The following is a 16657-nucleotide window of genomic DNA, read 5'->3' as shown; positions in this document are numbered from 1 at the left end:
GGACAACTTGCCCCCAAATTTGACTGAACTTAGAAGAAAGGAATAAAAGCTGTCATGTAGAGGTGTCTGTCTCCCAGGTTTTGTGTAGCATGGGGGCCTACTAAGAGGTCGATGATGCTATAATGGATTTGCTTCCTATACCCAGTAGTGCACAGTCTGTGGACTGGGAAACAGGAGGTGCCCACTACTCTGCAGAACATTGAGAAGGACCACCATTTCCATGGACCCTATTGGTTAAGGTTTGTAGTTGCAAACTCCAGTCAGTTTAATTTTGAATATGCATTTATTGAAATATAAGCCACAGTGGGTGAAGCCACAGAAAAGAAAATGCAGCAAGGAGCTTCTTTATCCCAAACTCTTCTCTCATGACTGATGCTGAAAACTGGAGGCTGGAAATTCCACCTTGGCCACGCACAAAGAAAGCAGTGATGGTGGGGAAGGGGTTGAAAGTGAGGATGCCGTGAGGATGGGGGTTAAAACAAAAATCCTGTCGTAAAACCGCCAGCTCTCTAGTTACTCTGGTCATGGGGAATGTGTTTCTGCATCCCTTCCTTCCTTCCTCAAATAATTATGAACTGTCTCCTTAGCCAGGAACCGTGCAAAGTGCTAGGGATAAAGGGAAGACATGTTCTCATGGTACTGAGCCAACTGGATGAGACAGAATTAAGACATGTAGACCCATGGAGGAAAGGAAATGGACACGTCTGGCTGATGAGGGTAGAGGAGAGAACTGTGAGGAGACTGAACTGTTTCAGAAACAGCCAAAGCCCAGCCCTGCAGGGGTCCTCCTCAGACTTCAGGGTTTCTGGGGACCACTTTTTGCATGTTCTCTGCAAAAAAAAAAAAAAAGAATTTGCTGAGTGCCAACATTGTAGGCCCAGACATCATTCTAGGCCTGTCATCTTGACAGATCCTATGTTTTCAAAAAAATATGGAACTATGGTCCCATGACCCAAATCACAAACAAGATGGAAGTGAATTTTCCAAGCCTAGGTGGGGTGCTCAGGAGCACTGCAGACCTGCCCTGGAGGGTGGCTGAGTCAGTGTTCCCAACTGAGAAAGGGGAGCATGTGATCAGTCTGAGATGATCACAAAGAGGCCTCCGGGGTTGACCTTCTGCCATCCTCTCCCTGGAGAACTCGCTCAGTGTGGTTTCACAGGACACTGCAGCCTCTCCTCCTGGCAGCAGCAAGGAGGAAGACTGTGCAGGGTGAATGGTGTGTGGTCCCCTGAGCTCCGCCCCTTTCCCCAGCCCTTCCCCTCCTCCTGTGCCCCGGGCCCTGTCTTACCGCAGGGAACCAGCCCCTTGACCGCAGGTCTTCATGCACTCCTCTTCTGTTATGAAGTTGTTTTTGTTCCCTCCGAGGCCGCCATATGTAAACTGCTCACAGTGACCGGTTTCGGCATTGTAGAAGTACCTGGGCCACGAGGACTTGCTGTGACCTGTTACTTTAGGCTCCAGGCAGAAGGTAGGCTTAGAATCTGCTGGAATGAGAGGGGAATCATCAGTTATGATGATGGTCATCACAGCTCTGTAAGAGGTCAACAACTAGAACCACCAGTTTGTTTGGAATAGAGAATGTTAGGGTTGTGGGGGGTGGTCAAATTGAAAAGCCCATTTAAATTGAAAGCCCAAATTGAAAAACCTCTTTCTGGAACGTAATTCTGAATGTTGCTAGGCATGACATGATACAGTTGTAGTTGTTCATTCGCTCAGTCGTGTTGGACTCTTTGCGACCCCATGGACTGCAGCCAGGCTTCCCTGTCCTTCACCATCTCCTGGATACAGTAATCATGTACAAATGTATACTTTTTCATGAAGTACCAAGCAAAATTGGGAAAATGCCTTTGATTCACCTTAAAACTTCTATAAGGCTTCCCTGGTGGTCCAGTGGTTAAGAATCTGCCTTCCAAGAAAGAAATTCTGGGTTCAATCCATTGTCAGAAAACTAAACCCCAAATACTGTAGGCACTAAGTCGGTATGCCATAACTACTGAACCTGGGGTCTGCAACTACTAACTCACCCCAATAAACACAGAAATGCTCAAAAAAAAACCCCACAACTCTACAACATAAACAGGTCACAGGTAAGAAATATTCCTTATGTGTCACTAATTACTGGGTCTGGATGCCTGAGTTTTATAATACTATTAATATTCTCTGCACTTATGTGTATGGTTATTAATAAAATTTTAATAAAATCATTAGTAAAACTAATCATTAATAAAAATTTTGAAGGAATCGTGCTATAATGGAAAAAGGCATGAAGAAAACATAACACTGTGTTTACTTCGGTTACCTCACAGGGATTCTATAAATTGAATATTGATACTATTGATACTGTGATTGTAAGAAGAAATGTACGTATTTGTTTTTTCATGCTTTTCCTGACACTGTTCCTAAAAATCTTAATATTTCTCATGTGATGAGAACAATAAAAGTGTCTTTTGATATGTGAAGTTGATGAGTTTGGAAGACCCTCGTGAGCCCAGAAAAGTGAAAAGTGAAAGTGAAGTCACTCAGTCGTTTCCAACTCTTTGCGACCCCATGGACTGTAGCCTACCAGGCTCCCTTGTCCATGGGATTCTCCAGGCAAGAATGCTAGAGTGGGTTTCCGTGCCCTTCTCCAGGGGATCTTCCTGACCCAGGGATCGAACTCAGGTCTCCCGCTTTGGCAGGTGGGTTCTTTACCACCAGCACCACCTGGGAAGTGGTAATAATCGTTATATGGCACCTAAATATACTTTCTTACTCGAACAAGTAGGTAGAGAAATTGTTTCCAGATTAAACTTCTTGGTGGAAAAATGCCCAAAATTCACCATGAAATGTGATTCAAATCTTTATATTCATGACTGGTAATCTCTTCAAAAACCCATGCAACCTGCATCCCCTGTTTAGATGAGAAAATTGCAGATGTCTTGCCCCAGGACATGGCATGTGAGTGGCAGGGCCAGGACAAGATACTCTCAAATTACAACTCATCTGATACACTACCTGATTCTGCCAGGAAATCTGGAAAAATAGATAACTGAGAACAGTTTCTGGATGCAATGCCCTATTGTCATTGCTTCCCTTTTTTAGAACATCTCTGAGCCCCTGAATCACAAGGGAGAATGAGTCTGGGTTTTTCCCAGACAACAAATATGTGCTGTCCCTACAAACACAAACCAATTTCCCAAACACCCACTGGGTGTCCAGCTAGCCCATTTACTTCTGATTTGAAATTCATGGAGTTACTGCAGATTCTGCAGGTTACGGGCTCAAGACTGTCCTCAGTTCGGCTGCCAGCCACGAGGTCTCAAGTCACTCATGCTTGTGACCAAATGGCTAAAATCAGGGAATCCATATCCCACCTTCACATTCAACAACTAAATAGAATCTGCAGCTAAACTGAGGAAAACCTTGCTTACTCTTCCCAGATTGATATACAAAATATAATTCAAGGCAGTACAATGGAGGAGATGTGTGGGGATGGGAGTGTGCGCAGCCTCTGTCCCCTAGTGAGCAGAACACCCTTACATTATCTTCCAGTATTTGCCAACCCACAAGCTTCCTGACCCCAGCGTTTATGTATTTCTTCCTAGATTTCACTAAACAGGCCTAGTGGTTGGATCGTTAGCCATTGGTGATTGCTGTCACTCCCAGTGAACTTTCCTCTCCCCAGAGGTGCAGAAACTACAAACCTTTATTCTCTTCTCTGAGCGTTTGTGTTGGGAACACCTCTACTGCATGGTTCTCCAGTTGCCTTCCAGAAATCATCATCTGACCTATGAAAGGGAGTAAATTACAAGCGTGTCCAGGAGGCCTGGTCCATGAAACGGGGAAAGGATCAACGTGGATAAGAAAATAACAGTCAAAAAAGAACAAGGGAAAGGGCCTGGAGACTTTCATAATATTGTACCAGCTTTGGTCCCACAGCCTACTACACAAGGGCTGTTTCTTGCTTTCCCTGAAGTTGCTTCCCTCCGTGGTTCCACATCTTTTAATTAGTTTTTAATAATAGAGGAATAATCATTACTTGATAAAGAAATGTTTTTATTTGTCCAAAGCAAGTAGGTAGAGAAATGCTTTTCAGATCAACATATTGTGGTGGAAAATGGACAAATCTGGCCATCAAAAGTGAATAAACTTTGTATTCGTGACTCGTCATCTGTTCAAAGAACTCATGGAACATGTTTCCCTTGTTCAGATGAGGAAACTGCAAATGAAGTTTCCTTGTATGTTGCCCCAGCACACAAGCATGTGGGTGGCCTCATCAGGACAAGCTTGTCAGGTCACAAGCCATTTGATACGCTACTGATTTGCTAGGAACTTGAGAATACAGATAACTGGTAAGAGTTTCTGGGAGACGTGTCCTACTTTCACTACTTACCTCTCCCCAAGCCTCATGTGAGCCCTCAAATCACAGGGGAAGGTGAATCTGGTTTTTTTCCTGACATGAAATACATGGTTTCTCCACAAACACCATCCAGTTCCCAACACTCAAGGGGTGAACCACAGTCAGCTGACTTCTAATACCGTATCTGTGGAGTTAGTGCTGATTCCACAGGTTGAGGGATCAATATTGTCCTGACTTCAGATATCAGCCATGTGTTCTCGAGTCACTCATGCTCTTGACCAAGTGACTAAAAGTGGGAGTTTCCATGACCCCACCTCAATGCTCAATAACAATAGAACAGGAGAACGAGCTCAGGAAGACTCTTATTGTTCTAAGGTTAAGGTACAGGATAAAACTCAGGAACCACGAACTGGAGGAGATGTTTAGGGCAAAGGAGGAGTGGAGGTGGGTGGAGCCTCCATGTCCTGGTGAGCACAGCACTCTCACATCACCACCACTGGTTTCTACTTCATAAGCTCTCTGAGCCTATATTGATGGATATTTTTTTTGAGGTTTCACTTAATAGACATATTTATTAAATCATTGGCCAGTGGTGACCAATTTCAATCTCAGATCCCTCCCTTCTCCCCACAAGTAGAGAAAGTTCAAACCCTTACTCATTGTTTGAGGCAATCCTTTTATTTCATCGAATCCCACTCCTTTAAGAAGCTCGGCAACTATAAAAGACAAAAATTCCAACATTTTCATGAGTCTTGGACCATGAATCAGGAAGGGATCAAACATGGATAATAAAATGATAGTCAAAAGTGGACAAGGGAAAAGGCCTGGAGATTTTGCTAATATTGTATCAGCCTTGGTCCCATGAACCAGCTATAAAAGGGCTGTGTTTCATTCTTTCCCTGCAGTTACTCTGCTCAGGGGTCCCAGGTCTTTCTGATTAATTTTTATAATAGAGGGATAATCATTATTTGACACATAAATATACTTTCTGGCCCCAAGGAAGTAGGTAGAGGGATTTTTTCAAATGTACATATTGTGGTGGAAAATGACCAAATTGGCCATGGCATGCAAATAAACTCTTTATGCCTGGTAATATGTTCAAAGAATCCATGTAGCATGTACCTGCTGTTCAGATGAGGAAACTGTGGATGACTTGTCCCAGAACACACAGCATGTGGGTGGCAGGATTGGGACAAGAAATTGCCCTGTTTCAACTCATTTGCTATATTACACTATTCTGCCAGGAACTCTGAAAATATTGATAATTTGTGAGAGTTTCTGGGTGCAGTATTTTCATTACTCCCCTTCCCAAGACTCTCGCCAGCTCCCAAGCACAGGGAAAGTGAGTCTGGGTTACCCTGACACCAAATATGTGGTGTCTCCTGTAAGAAATCCAATACTCCAAACACCCACTAAATGTACAACAAGTCAATTTACTTCTGATATGAACTGAAGAAGTTAGCACAGATTCTGCATGTTGAGGGCTCAAAGTTGTCCTCAGTTCAGATGACAGCGAAGTGGTAGTGATTTGATAAAGTATACAAAACACAAAAGTTTCATTACCCCACTCCATGTTCAATAACTCAGTAAATCTGATGACCAAACTCAGGAAGACCACTCAAATGCGGATCTCACATTATTATAAAGGATAAATCTAGGCACAGCAAAATGAGTGAGATGTGCAAGGCAAAGTGGAAGTGGAGGTGTGGGGAGTCTCCACGCCCTAGAGAACACAGAGCCCTCAAATCACTGCCATGTGTTGCCACTCGAAAAGCTCCCTGAATGCCCACATTCATGGATTTGTATTGAGGTTTCACTAAACAGGTATATTGACTGAATCATTGGCCAGTGGTGACTGTTCTCAATCTTAGTGCCCTCTCCTCTCCCCAGAGGTGCAAGAAGTTCAAACCTATAACCATAGCATCCATGAAAGCTGAAATCAGATCTGTTACTGAACGCTTCTCAAGTCTCCTTCCATGGCTTGTCTCCAGACCTACGAAAGACAGGAAATTCCAGGAGTTTCAAGAGGCCTGGCCCATGAACCAGGGCAAGGATCAAATATACATTATAAAATGATAGCAGTTAACAAGGGATAGGACAAATGTGGATAATAAAATCATAGTCAAAAGAGGACAAAGGAAAGGTCCTGACTGCTGCTGCTGCTAAGTCACTTCAGTCGTGTCCGACTCTGTGTGACCCCATAGGTGGCAGCCCACCAGGCTCCCCCGTCCCTGGGATTCTCCAGGCAAGAACACTGGAGTGGGTTGCCATTTCCTTCTCCAGACTTTACTAATATTGTATCAGCCTTGGCCCCAGGGGCAAATCTACACAGGGCTGTGTTTCTTGTTTTCTCTGCAGCGGCTCTGCTTATTCATCAGGCCTTCTGGTTGTTTTTCATATTAGAGGAATAATCATCATTTGAACCTAAATATCTTTCTTGCCCAAAGCAAGTAGGTAGAGAAATTGTTTTCAGATTAACACATCTTGGTGGAAAATGCACAGAATTCACCATGAAATGTGAGCCAACTCTTTATATTCATAACTGGTAATGTGTTCAAAACCCCATACAACATGTACCCCTCTTCAGATGAGAAAATTGCAGATGACTTACCCACGTGGCATGTGGGTGGTAGGGCCAGAACAAGATACTATCATGTTGCAACCCATTTGATACACTACCTGATTCTACCAGGAGTTCTGAAAATACAGATAACTGAGAACAGTTTCTGGGTGCAATGTCCTACTTTCATTACTCCTGCTTTCGAAGCATCACCTGAATCCCTAAATCACAGTGAATCTGGGTTTTTCTCTGACAACAAATATCTGGTATCTTTACCTACAGCAACCAGTTTTCCAAACACCCACTGGGTATCCAGCAAATCAGTTTACTTCTGATTTGAAATCTATGGGGTTAATGCAGATTCTGCAGGTTGAGGGCTCAAGACCATCCTCAGTTCAGATGCCAGCCATGAGGTTCAGAGTCACTCATGCTTGTGATCAAATAGGGAAAATCGGGGTATCCATGACCTCACTTTCAAATTCAACAGCACCATGGAACTGCCGGATAAATTTTGGAAAATGCCTTGCTAACTATTCCCAAATTAATATACAAAATATAACTCAAGCAAGTAGAATGGAGGAAATTTATATGGCAGAGAGGGAGGGAGGTGTGTCCAGCCTCTGTGCCCTAGTGAGCAGAGCACCCTCATGTCATCTTCGTGTACTCACCAATCCACAAGCCCTCTGAGACTAGTATTTATGTATTTCTTTCTAGGGTTCACTAAACACCCGTACTGGTTGGATCATCTGCCTTTGGTGATTGATGCCACTCTCAGTTCCCTCCCCTGTGCTCAGAGGTGCTAGAATGAGAGGTGGTGAAAACTGTAACCTCAAAATGGATATTTGAGGTTTCTTGGAGATCAACTGCATCTTGAGGTTACCTTGAGTCGCATTTTTTACTCTGTCTATAAAGTCAGTAAATTCCAAGAATTTTTAGGAGGCCTGGACCATTAACCAAGAGAAGGATCAAATATGCAACTTTCTATTACTACACTACAGTGAGGTTCAGGGACAAGGTAGGGACCAGGGATAGAGAGTCTTAGAAATGGGGTCCCTGATCTGGTAGACTTGGGTGGGATATATACATATTTAATATAAAATTTTAATATATATCCTTATGAGAATCATGATGCCAATGGAGACAAAAGTTTGCAAATTCAGACTTCCCTGGTGGTCCAGGGGATAAGAATTGGTCTGCCAATTCAGGGGACATGAGTTTGATTCCTGGTTTGGGAAGATTCCACATGCCTTGGGGCAACTAAGCAGGTGATCTGCAACCACTGAGCCCAGATGCCTAGAGTCCCTGATCTGCAACAAGAGAAGCCACCACGATGAGAAGCCCACACACCACAATGAGAACGTAACCCTGTAACTAGAGAATATTCTCTCTTAGGCAGGAAGACCAATGCTGCCAAAACCAGCCAGACAAACAAAAATCCTGGCCAATGTGACAGGAGAAATCCAGAGAGGGTTGGCAGCGCCCACCTAACACCTGCCCTCCCCATTCCATGGACTTCCATCATTTCCCCAGAACCTGTAGAGGAGAGGTGAGCCTGGACCTACCTTGGTCCTGGGTATGGTGTTCATACACCGGAGTGCTGTCCACCAGGATAACCAGGAGGAAGAGAAGGGCTGCGGAGAGGCAGAGCCGGCTCATCTTGGTGGTGGCCTTGCAGGAGGGCTCCTGAGGATGCTGGGGACGGACTGAGCTTCTAATATCCTGGCTGAGGGGTGGGATCAGGCAATGAGGAGGGGAGTGGGGAAGGGGAGGAGCTGGGTCAGTCTTGTTTATTGCAAAATCTCCCTCCAAGGCATGCCTCCTGCTTCTGTCTGCAGGGGCCAAATGTCCAGGAACAGCAGTTCTCAGATTTGCCTATGCCTATGGTCTCATGTAGACACAGATTGTGATCAGGCAGATGCAGTTTTGTCCAATATGATCCCTCAGGGAGCATCTCAGCACCTACAGTAGTGCATGGCACACGATGTATGGTCAATGGGTAGATGAGAGCAAATCACAAGACATGTGAGTGAAAAGTAGTGTGTTAGCCCAGGTCCTCCTTTTCAGCCTCGTGTAGGTGTCATCACATCTGGGCCTCCATGCCCTGACCCCCCTCACCTACCTCAGATGACAGGTGTGACACAGGTCACCTTCCTACAATCACTGCCCCAGCTTCTCCACTGGATGGACATTTGCCCTTCACCAGGCACTGGTCCGGGCAGGGACTTAGCTGGAGAAGGTGATTTCGCTCTGGCACATAAGCCTGTTTATGCATTGAAAAAGCAATAAGGGGAGGGGGCAGAGGGGGACCTGTGAGCTGAACATGTCTCCACAGCATAACCAATAGCTGGTCCTCACGTGGTTTCACCAACAGGAGAGCTGCCTGCCTAATTGGACTTCAGGGGACCTTGGATGATCACCTGGAGTCACCCCCTTACTCCTGCTCTCTCCCTCAGTGGTTTTGGGGTCAGATAACCTCAGTGTGGGAGCCACCTCTGCATTTTCCTAACTTTATTCCTGAGGATTTAAATCTCCTAGAATCCCGTGTCTTCAGGTATCACGTGAGATCCGCGCTGCCCACATCATGTGGTTGCTGTGGGATCAACGGATGCAACAGGCATATATTCCTTCTCCTTGAGAAGTCAATGTCCTTTGCAGTGTTAGTAATAACAGTAATGAGTAATTACTCCAGGTAAAACTTAAATTCTTCATTGTGGCAGGCATTATGCTAAGCACCTGACAAATATAACTCATCTAATCCTCAAAAATCTTTAAAGGGGAGAAACTGTTAATATGTCCTCATGTTACCTAGGAAGTACCTGAGATAAAAGAAATAAAGCAATTTCCTTAGCTCATAACTTGTAGAGAGAGGGTTGGACCCAAAGATCTGACTTTAAGAGTCTGTGCACATGCGCTCTGCTGCATTGCAAGCTGTAAATTACTGTGCACATGTGAGGGGTGTTGCTGCTGTTTAGGCGCCCAGTCATGTCCAGCTCTCTGAGACCCCATGGACTGCAGCCCATCCTCTACCCCTCTACAGTGCTGCCTCCTGTCTTAGCCCAGGCCCTGATAGCACCACTGTGGGTCAGGATAGTCCTCCCCCATCTTGACATTGTTCTTCTTTGCTTTGAAGCTGACAAATACAAAGGACTCAAAGATCCCAGACTTGGTTATTTTAGCCTTGCAGGGATCTGTGTATGGAGACTGCAGGCAGAAGTCAGGCCACAGGGTTGTAAAGATGGGAGGATCTTGGTCAAATAGAGGATGGTAATCACTGTTTGGTCTACCAGGTGAACAACTGAAACCACCAGTCTGTTTGCAATAGAGATGGTCGGGGTGCAGAGGGTGAATGTGGAAAGGCCCTTTGATATCCTTCTGTCCAGGGCATTATTACCAATGTTGTTAGGCATCACAGAGACAAGATAGTGCTGCAAATAATTACATATTGTTGCTGAATATCTATAGATTAATTGGCATAATGCCTCTGACCAGCTCCAAAAGAACAAAAATAGAGGATACATATTAGGAATGTTCTCCACATGTTGGTAATGATTAGAGCTGAAAATGGTCTGTGGGTTTATAATACTATTTTCTGGATGTATATGATAGGAACTTTTCACCATTACCAAATAAAGTGTGAAGTTGGATAACCAACAAGACCTATTGTATAGCACATGCAAAGCCTCTCAGTGTTGTGTGGCATGTTTGATGGGAGGAGAGTTTAGGGGAGAATGGATACGTGTATATGTATGGCTGAGTCCCTTTGCTGACCACCTGAAACTATCACAATATTGTTAATTGATTACACTCCAATACAAATAAAGAGTTGAAAGAAAAAGTGGGAAGGCATTATGCTGTACTAGAGAAATGCATGGAAGAAGAGCCACCAGTGTGTTCACTTTCGTTACATCATGGGAGCTGGAATAATGGCGTATTGAGGCAATATCGACACTGTGATGTATATAAGAGATTTCCTGCTCTCCCTGCACTTGCCTCTGCAGGGCAGAAGCTCATTTGCCACTCAGTGTTCTGATGAATTTCATAACAGAAATGATCATGATTTGATACATAAGTTTTTTTAGAGGGGTAAAGAAATGTAGGTATACAAGTCTTTTGGAGTAAAACATTCTGGTGGAAAATGGACACCATTGACCACAAATGTGCAAACTTTTTGTACTCAGGACTGGTGATCCTTTCAAAAAATTCATGTAACTGGGTCCCCATGTTCAGGTGAGGAAACTGTAGATGACTTGCCCCAGGACACAAAGCATTTGAGTGTTAGGATCAGGATAAGTCACAACCTGTTTAATCAATACCTCATTCTGTCAACTATTCTGACAATGCAGAGAATAGGGAAGGGGTTCTGAGTGCTCTGCCCCACATAATATAATTGCAGAGCCCTGACCCTCATAGTAGACACAAATGGTAGAGAAGAGTCAGTTTGAGATTTGTCCCTGATTCCAAACATGCAGGGTCTCCACCAACAGTACCCAGTTCTGTCAAACCCACTGGGCATCCAGGAGTCAATTCACTTCTGACACTAAATCCACAGAGGTGACCCAGATCTCACAAGGGAGGGCTTGGTCTCTGAGGACTGTCATACCTTCAAGTGTTGATAACAAATCCTGCTGTCATTTACGTGTGTGACCAACTGGCTGTAAACTCAGAAGTTCCATGACCCATCTGCCGTATTATTTATTAGAAACCCTCACAGAACTCAGAAAAGCCCTTTACTTACTGCCCCAAGTTATTATAAAGCATAAAACTCAGGGAAAGCCAAATGGAGGAGAAGTGTAGGATAAATAGAGAGTTGGAGATGCTGAGCCTCCAGGCCCTCTTAGGGTTCTCCCTGCTCTCAATCTCTTGATGAGATCATCTCCTCTGAAGCTCTCTGAACCAAATGTTCATGTATGTTAATTGAGGGTTGGAAGTAGGAAAGTTGATTGAATCTTTGGCCACTGGTGATTAAACTCAGTATCTGTCCCCTCTCCTGTTCCCAGAGGGAATAGGGGTTAATAGTTTAAACCCTCTAATTACCTGATGGTGTGTTCTGGAGTCCAGTCCCATCCAGACTCTATCTCAGGTCCCATCCTTCACTCATCTCATGATTTTGAATATACCGAAAATTCCCAATGTTTCAGGGGTCCTGGGGCATGAACAGAGACAGGGATCAAATTTGCAACTTGTTATGACACTACAGTAGGTACAAGGCAGGGACCGGGACTAGGATCTCGGTTATGAGGTCCCTGATCTGATAGAGTCAAGTAGGATTTTGTTGTTGTTGTTGTTTACACTAAACACATAATTATACCTTTTGAGATCAAGAAATGTTCCTGCATTAAAAATGCCTAATTTGCCAGAAGAAATCCAGAGAGGCTTTGCTGCAGCCACTTGTAACCCCCTACTCTCTCCCCTCAACTCCTGTCTCGCCTCCTGTGCTTTTGGGGTCAGAGGACCTCAGTTTGTGTCCCAGTTCTGCCTTTTCCTAACTGTGTGATCTGTGGCCTGCAATTTCCCTCGTTTTCATTTGTTACATGAGATCATGCTGCTGACATCGTGGGGTTGTTTTGAAAGCAGTGTCTATGGCCTCCATAGACATATATATTCTTTTCCCAGCAAAGCCAAAGTCCTTTGAAATAATAATAATGGGTAATTATGATAGTTAACACTAACTCTTTTGACCAGAGAGTCAAATAATGGCAAGGTGGGGTGGAAAAGGGGCTAGACCTGGGTAAGGTCACTCACTGAAGCAAGAAGGCTTTCAGTTACCTCTAAGAAAGAAGGAGACCTGTTTGGAAGAGACACCATGACTCCACTATGACACTCGGGGAACTTCCTGATGGTGAACTTCATCCTATTTGTCCCTTTATTTACTATAGTTGACAGCACATTTAAAGAGCAGCAGGAGCCGAGGAGACTAAAACTCGATTTGGTTCTAGACGATTAGCCTTGTTCTGTGGTGTTCAAAGCACATTAGTGAGTAATCAACATGATTTTCAAAAGTAACTGAGTCTGGCGATTTCTTAATGCAGACACCATCATTCTCTTTTACAAAAAAAAGAATCTGTGTTTCCAGGAGATGAAATGACTTGCCCAAGACCACACAGCAGCACAGTGAGTTACTTAAGCAAATCTCTTTTCATTAATACCAAGTCATTATCCCACTCTTGTTGTTGTTTAGTCCCTAAGTCCTCTCTGACTCTTTTTGTGACCCCATGGACTATAGCCCTCCAGGCTCCTCTGTCTGTGGGATTTCTCAAGCAAGAATACTGGAGTGGATTGCCATTCCCTACTCCAGGGCATCTCCCCAATCCAGGGGTCTAACCTGCTCTCCTGCATTGGCAGGCAGGCCCTTACCCGTGATGGGGTAAAGGCCGTTACCTCCTGAGGGATGCCCTCAGGAGAAGTTTGTTGTTATTCAGTTGCTAAGTCATGTTCCACTCTTTGGGACCCCATGGGCTGCAGCATTCCAGGCTTCCCTGTCCTTCACTGTCTCCAGGAATTTGCTCAAACTCATGTTCATTGAAACAATGATGCCATCCCACCATCTCATCCTCTGTTGTCCCCTTCTCCTCTTGCTTTCCATCCTTCCCAGCATCAGGGTCTTTCCAATGAGTCAGCTCTTCAAATCAGGTGGCCAAAGTATTGAAACTTCAGCTTCAGCATCAGTCCTTCCAATGTGTATTCAGGGTCGATTTCCTTTATCATTGACTGATTTGATCTCCTTGCTGTTCAAGGGACTCTGAAGAGTCTTCTCCAGCACCACAATTTGAAAGCATCAATTCTTTCGCACTCAGCCTTCTTTAAGGTCCAACTCTCACATCCATACAGGACTACTGGAAAAATAGTCATAGCTTTGACTATATGACCTTTGTTGGCAAAGTGATGTCTCTGGTTTTTAATATGCTGTCTAGGTTTGCCATAGATTTCTTCCAAGGAGCAAGCAAGTGTCTTTTAATTCCATGGCTGCAGTCTCTGTCTGCATTGATTTTGGAGCTCAGGAGAATAAAGTCTGTTACTGTTTCCATTTTTTCCTCATTTATTTGCCATGAAGTAATGGGACCAGATGACATTGTCTTAGTTCTCTGAATGTTGAGTTTTAAGCCAGATTTTTCACTTTCCTCTTTCACCCTCATCAAGAGGCTCATTGATTCTTCTTCATTTTCTGCCTTAGAGTGGTATCATCTGCATATCTGGGGTTGTTGATATTTCTCTGGGGAATCTTAATTCCAGCTTGTGATTCATCCAGCCCAGCATTTCGCATGATGTACTCTGCATATAAGTTAAATAAGGAGAGTGACAATATACAGCCTTGACGCATTCCTTTCCCAATTTTGCACCAGTCTGTTAGTCAATGTCTGGTTCTTACTGTAGCTTCTTGTGGATTGCCATTTCCTTCTTGCGTGCAGGTATCTCAAAGATATATGAAGTGTTTTCCACAGTTTCCTGTGATCCATATAGTTGAAGACTTTAGCATTATCAATGAAGTGGAAGTAGATAGATGTTTTTCTGGAAATCTCTTGCTTTTTATACGATCCAAAGGATGTTTGCAGTTTGCTCTCTGGTTCCTCTTCCTTTTCTAAATCCAGCTTGCACATCAGGAAGTTCTCAGTTCACATATTGCTAAAGCCAAACTTGAAGGATTTTGAGCATTACCTTGCTAGCAAGTGAAATGAGCACAATGTATGGTCATTTGAACATTCTTTGGCATTTCCCTTCCTTGTGGTTGGGATGCAAATTGACATTTTCCAGTTCTGTGGCCACTGTAGAGTTTTCCAAATTTGCTGACATATTGAGTGTAGCACTTTAACAGCATCATCTCTTAGGATTTTAAACAGCTTAGCTGGAATTCCATCACCTCCACTAGCTTAGTTCATAGTAATACTTCCTAAGACCCACTTGAATTCACACTCCAAGAAAAGGTAGCTTGTTCTTACTTATCAACCTTATGAGTGAAGTATCATTATTCCTATTCTGGGGCTTCCCAAGTGGCTCAAGACACTCTTCTGTCACAATCCACTTAATCAAGTACCCGATTCTTCCAGAAATTCTGATGATGCAGAGAACTGGAAAGGGGTTCTGAGTTCTCTGCCCCACATAATATAGTCCCAGAGCCCCTGACCCTCACACCAGGCACAAATGGGAGAGAAGAGTTCCAGAATCGAAATATGCAGGGTCTCTGCCAACAGCAACCAGTTCCACAATACCTACTGAAATTCTAGGAGTCAAGTCACTTCCATCTAAATCCCTAGAGGTGACCCAGACCCCGCAAGGTGAGGGCTCTATTTCTGAGGATGGCTACATTTCAAGTGTTGATCACAAGTCCTGTGATCATTTATACAAATGACCAATGAATATAAATTCAGAGGTTATATGACCCACTTCCACATTCAATAACGTATTAGAATCACTCACAGAACTCAGGAAAGCCCTTTACTTAGTGCTCTCAGTTATTATAAAGCATAAAGAAATGTAGATGTGTAGGGAAAATGGGGACTTGAGGGTGCTGAACCTCCAAGTCCTCTCAGGACTTTTCCCTCTCACAATCTCTTGAAATGTTCACTTCCCCTGAGGCTCTCTGAACCCAGTATTTAGGGTTTTAATTGAAGATTGGATGTAGGCAATTTGATAGAATCATTGGCCATTGGTGACTGAACTCAGTATCAGTGGCCTCTCCTCTCCCCAGAGGGATTGAGAGTTGATAGTTCTAACCCTCTAAGCACCTGAAGGTATGTTCTGGAGTCCAGTCCCATCCAGACGCTATCTAGGTTTCCATCCTAGACTTATCTCATGACTTACAGTTAGACAGTAATTTCCAAGAGTCTCAGGAAGCCTGGGCATGAATGAGGTCAGAAAACAAACGTGGATCTTGTGATTCCACTACACTGATGTGTACACAGAAGATTGTGTCCAGGAAGGAAGTTTCAGTGATGGGGTCCCTCATCTGCTAGAGTTAGTTGGGATACTTTTGTTTAAAAACTGAACACATAGTAATACCTTTTAAGAGTCAAAAATTGTTCATGGAGTTATACTGCCCACTTCCCAGAAGATATCCAGAGATGGTTGGCAGCACTCACCCCACCCATGCAACCCAACCCCTTCCATAGACTCCCCTCATCCCCCACCTCCAGAGAGGAGAGAGGACAGACTTGCCCAGGGCCTGGTTGCTAGTTTCACACCCTGGTATACCAGCCACAAGGCTGCCCAGGAGGGCAAGATGGGTTGCCAAAAAGCAGAGCTGGCTTATCTCCATGGCCTGGTAGGTGGGCTCGTGAGGAAAGATGGCAGCTGACTGAGCTTCTCACACCCCAGTTCAGTGACTGGAAGAGAGACAAGGAGGGGAGTGAGGAAGAGAAGGGCTGGGGTCAGCACTGTACAGTGTGTACTCCCCCACTACCCACTGTCCTGGTTCAGCCTGCTGGGGAAAATTGTCCAGTATTAGCGCTGCTTAAACTCGACTTTGCTTATGGGTCTCACGGAAACATGTTTTGTAGTTGTACAGGTGGAACTTTGTCCAATATGGTCACCCAGGGAGGATCCTAGCACCTAGAGCAGTGCATGGCATGAGTGGACAATCAGTGAGTGGATGAGAGCAAATCACAGGATGAATAAGTGAACAGCAGTGTATGAGCTCAGGTCCTCCTTTTTAGCCTCCTGTAGGGTTCATCACATCTGGTCATCACGTCTGGATATCAATTACTTCCCCCCACACACCCTCACGTAGCTCAGAAGACCAATGTGAAACAGACACCTTCCTGCA

At 44.3% G+C, this 16657-nt stretch overlaps 1 protein-coding gene across 1 annotated transcript; it reads right to left on the bottom strand.

Annotated features, from left to right (window-relative positions):
* Positions 1-448: 448 nt before the first annotated feature.
* On the bottom strand, positions 449-8556 carry LOC109567766 (trophoblast Kunitz domain protein 1-like). The gene is made up of 6 exons (XM_019972787.2): positions 8463-8556; positions 6250-6333; positions 4997-5056; positions 3685-3768; positions 1290-1485; positions 449-830 (listed from the first exon to the last, which is right to left on the bottom strand). Exons 1-6 carry the CDS (start codon positions 8554-8556, stop codon positions 797-799), a joined length of 552 nt encoding a protein of 183 aa, XP_019828346.2. The 3' UTR covers positions 449-796.
* Between the last annotated feature and the right edge of the window lie 8101 nt (positions 8557-16657).

This window comes from Bos indicus, chromosome 13 (assembly GCF_029378745.1).
Source record: "Bos indicus isolate NIAB-ARS_2022 breed Sahiwal x Tharparkar chromosome 13, NIAB-ARS_B.indTharparkar_mat_pri_1.0, whole genome shotgun sequence".
Classification (NCBI taxonomy): Eukaryota; Metazoa; Chordata; class Mammalia; order Artiodactyla; family Bovidae; genus Bos; species Bos indicus.
Note: the sequence above shows the minus strand (reverse complement) of the source record. Positions and strands in the feature narration are given on the sequence as shown.

What these genes read in the sequence shown, in the direction of transcription:
- LOC109567766 (XM_019972787.2), bottom strand. Translation starts at nt 8,556, where the DNA reads ATGAGCCGGCTCTGCCTCTCCGCAGCCCTTCTCTTCCTCCTGGTTATC. An exon ending in ACACCATACCCAGGACCAAG is followed by an intron (nt 6,334 to 8,462) that starts GTAGGTCCAGGC and finishes TGTCTTTCGTAG; the next exon opens with GTCTGGAGACAAGCCATGGA. An exon ending in CATGGATGCTATGGTTATAG is followed by an intron (nt 5,057 to 6,249) that starts GTTTGAACTTCT and finishes TGTCTTTTATAG; the next exon opens with TTGCCGAGCTTCTTAAAGGA.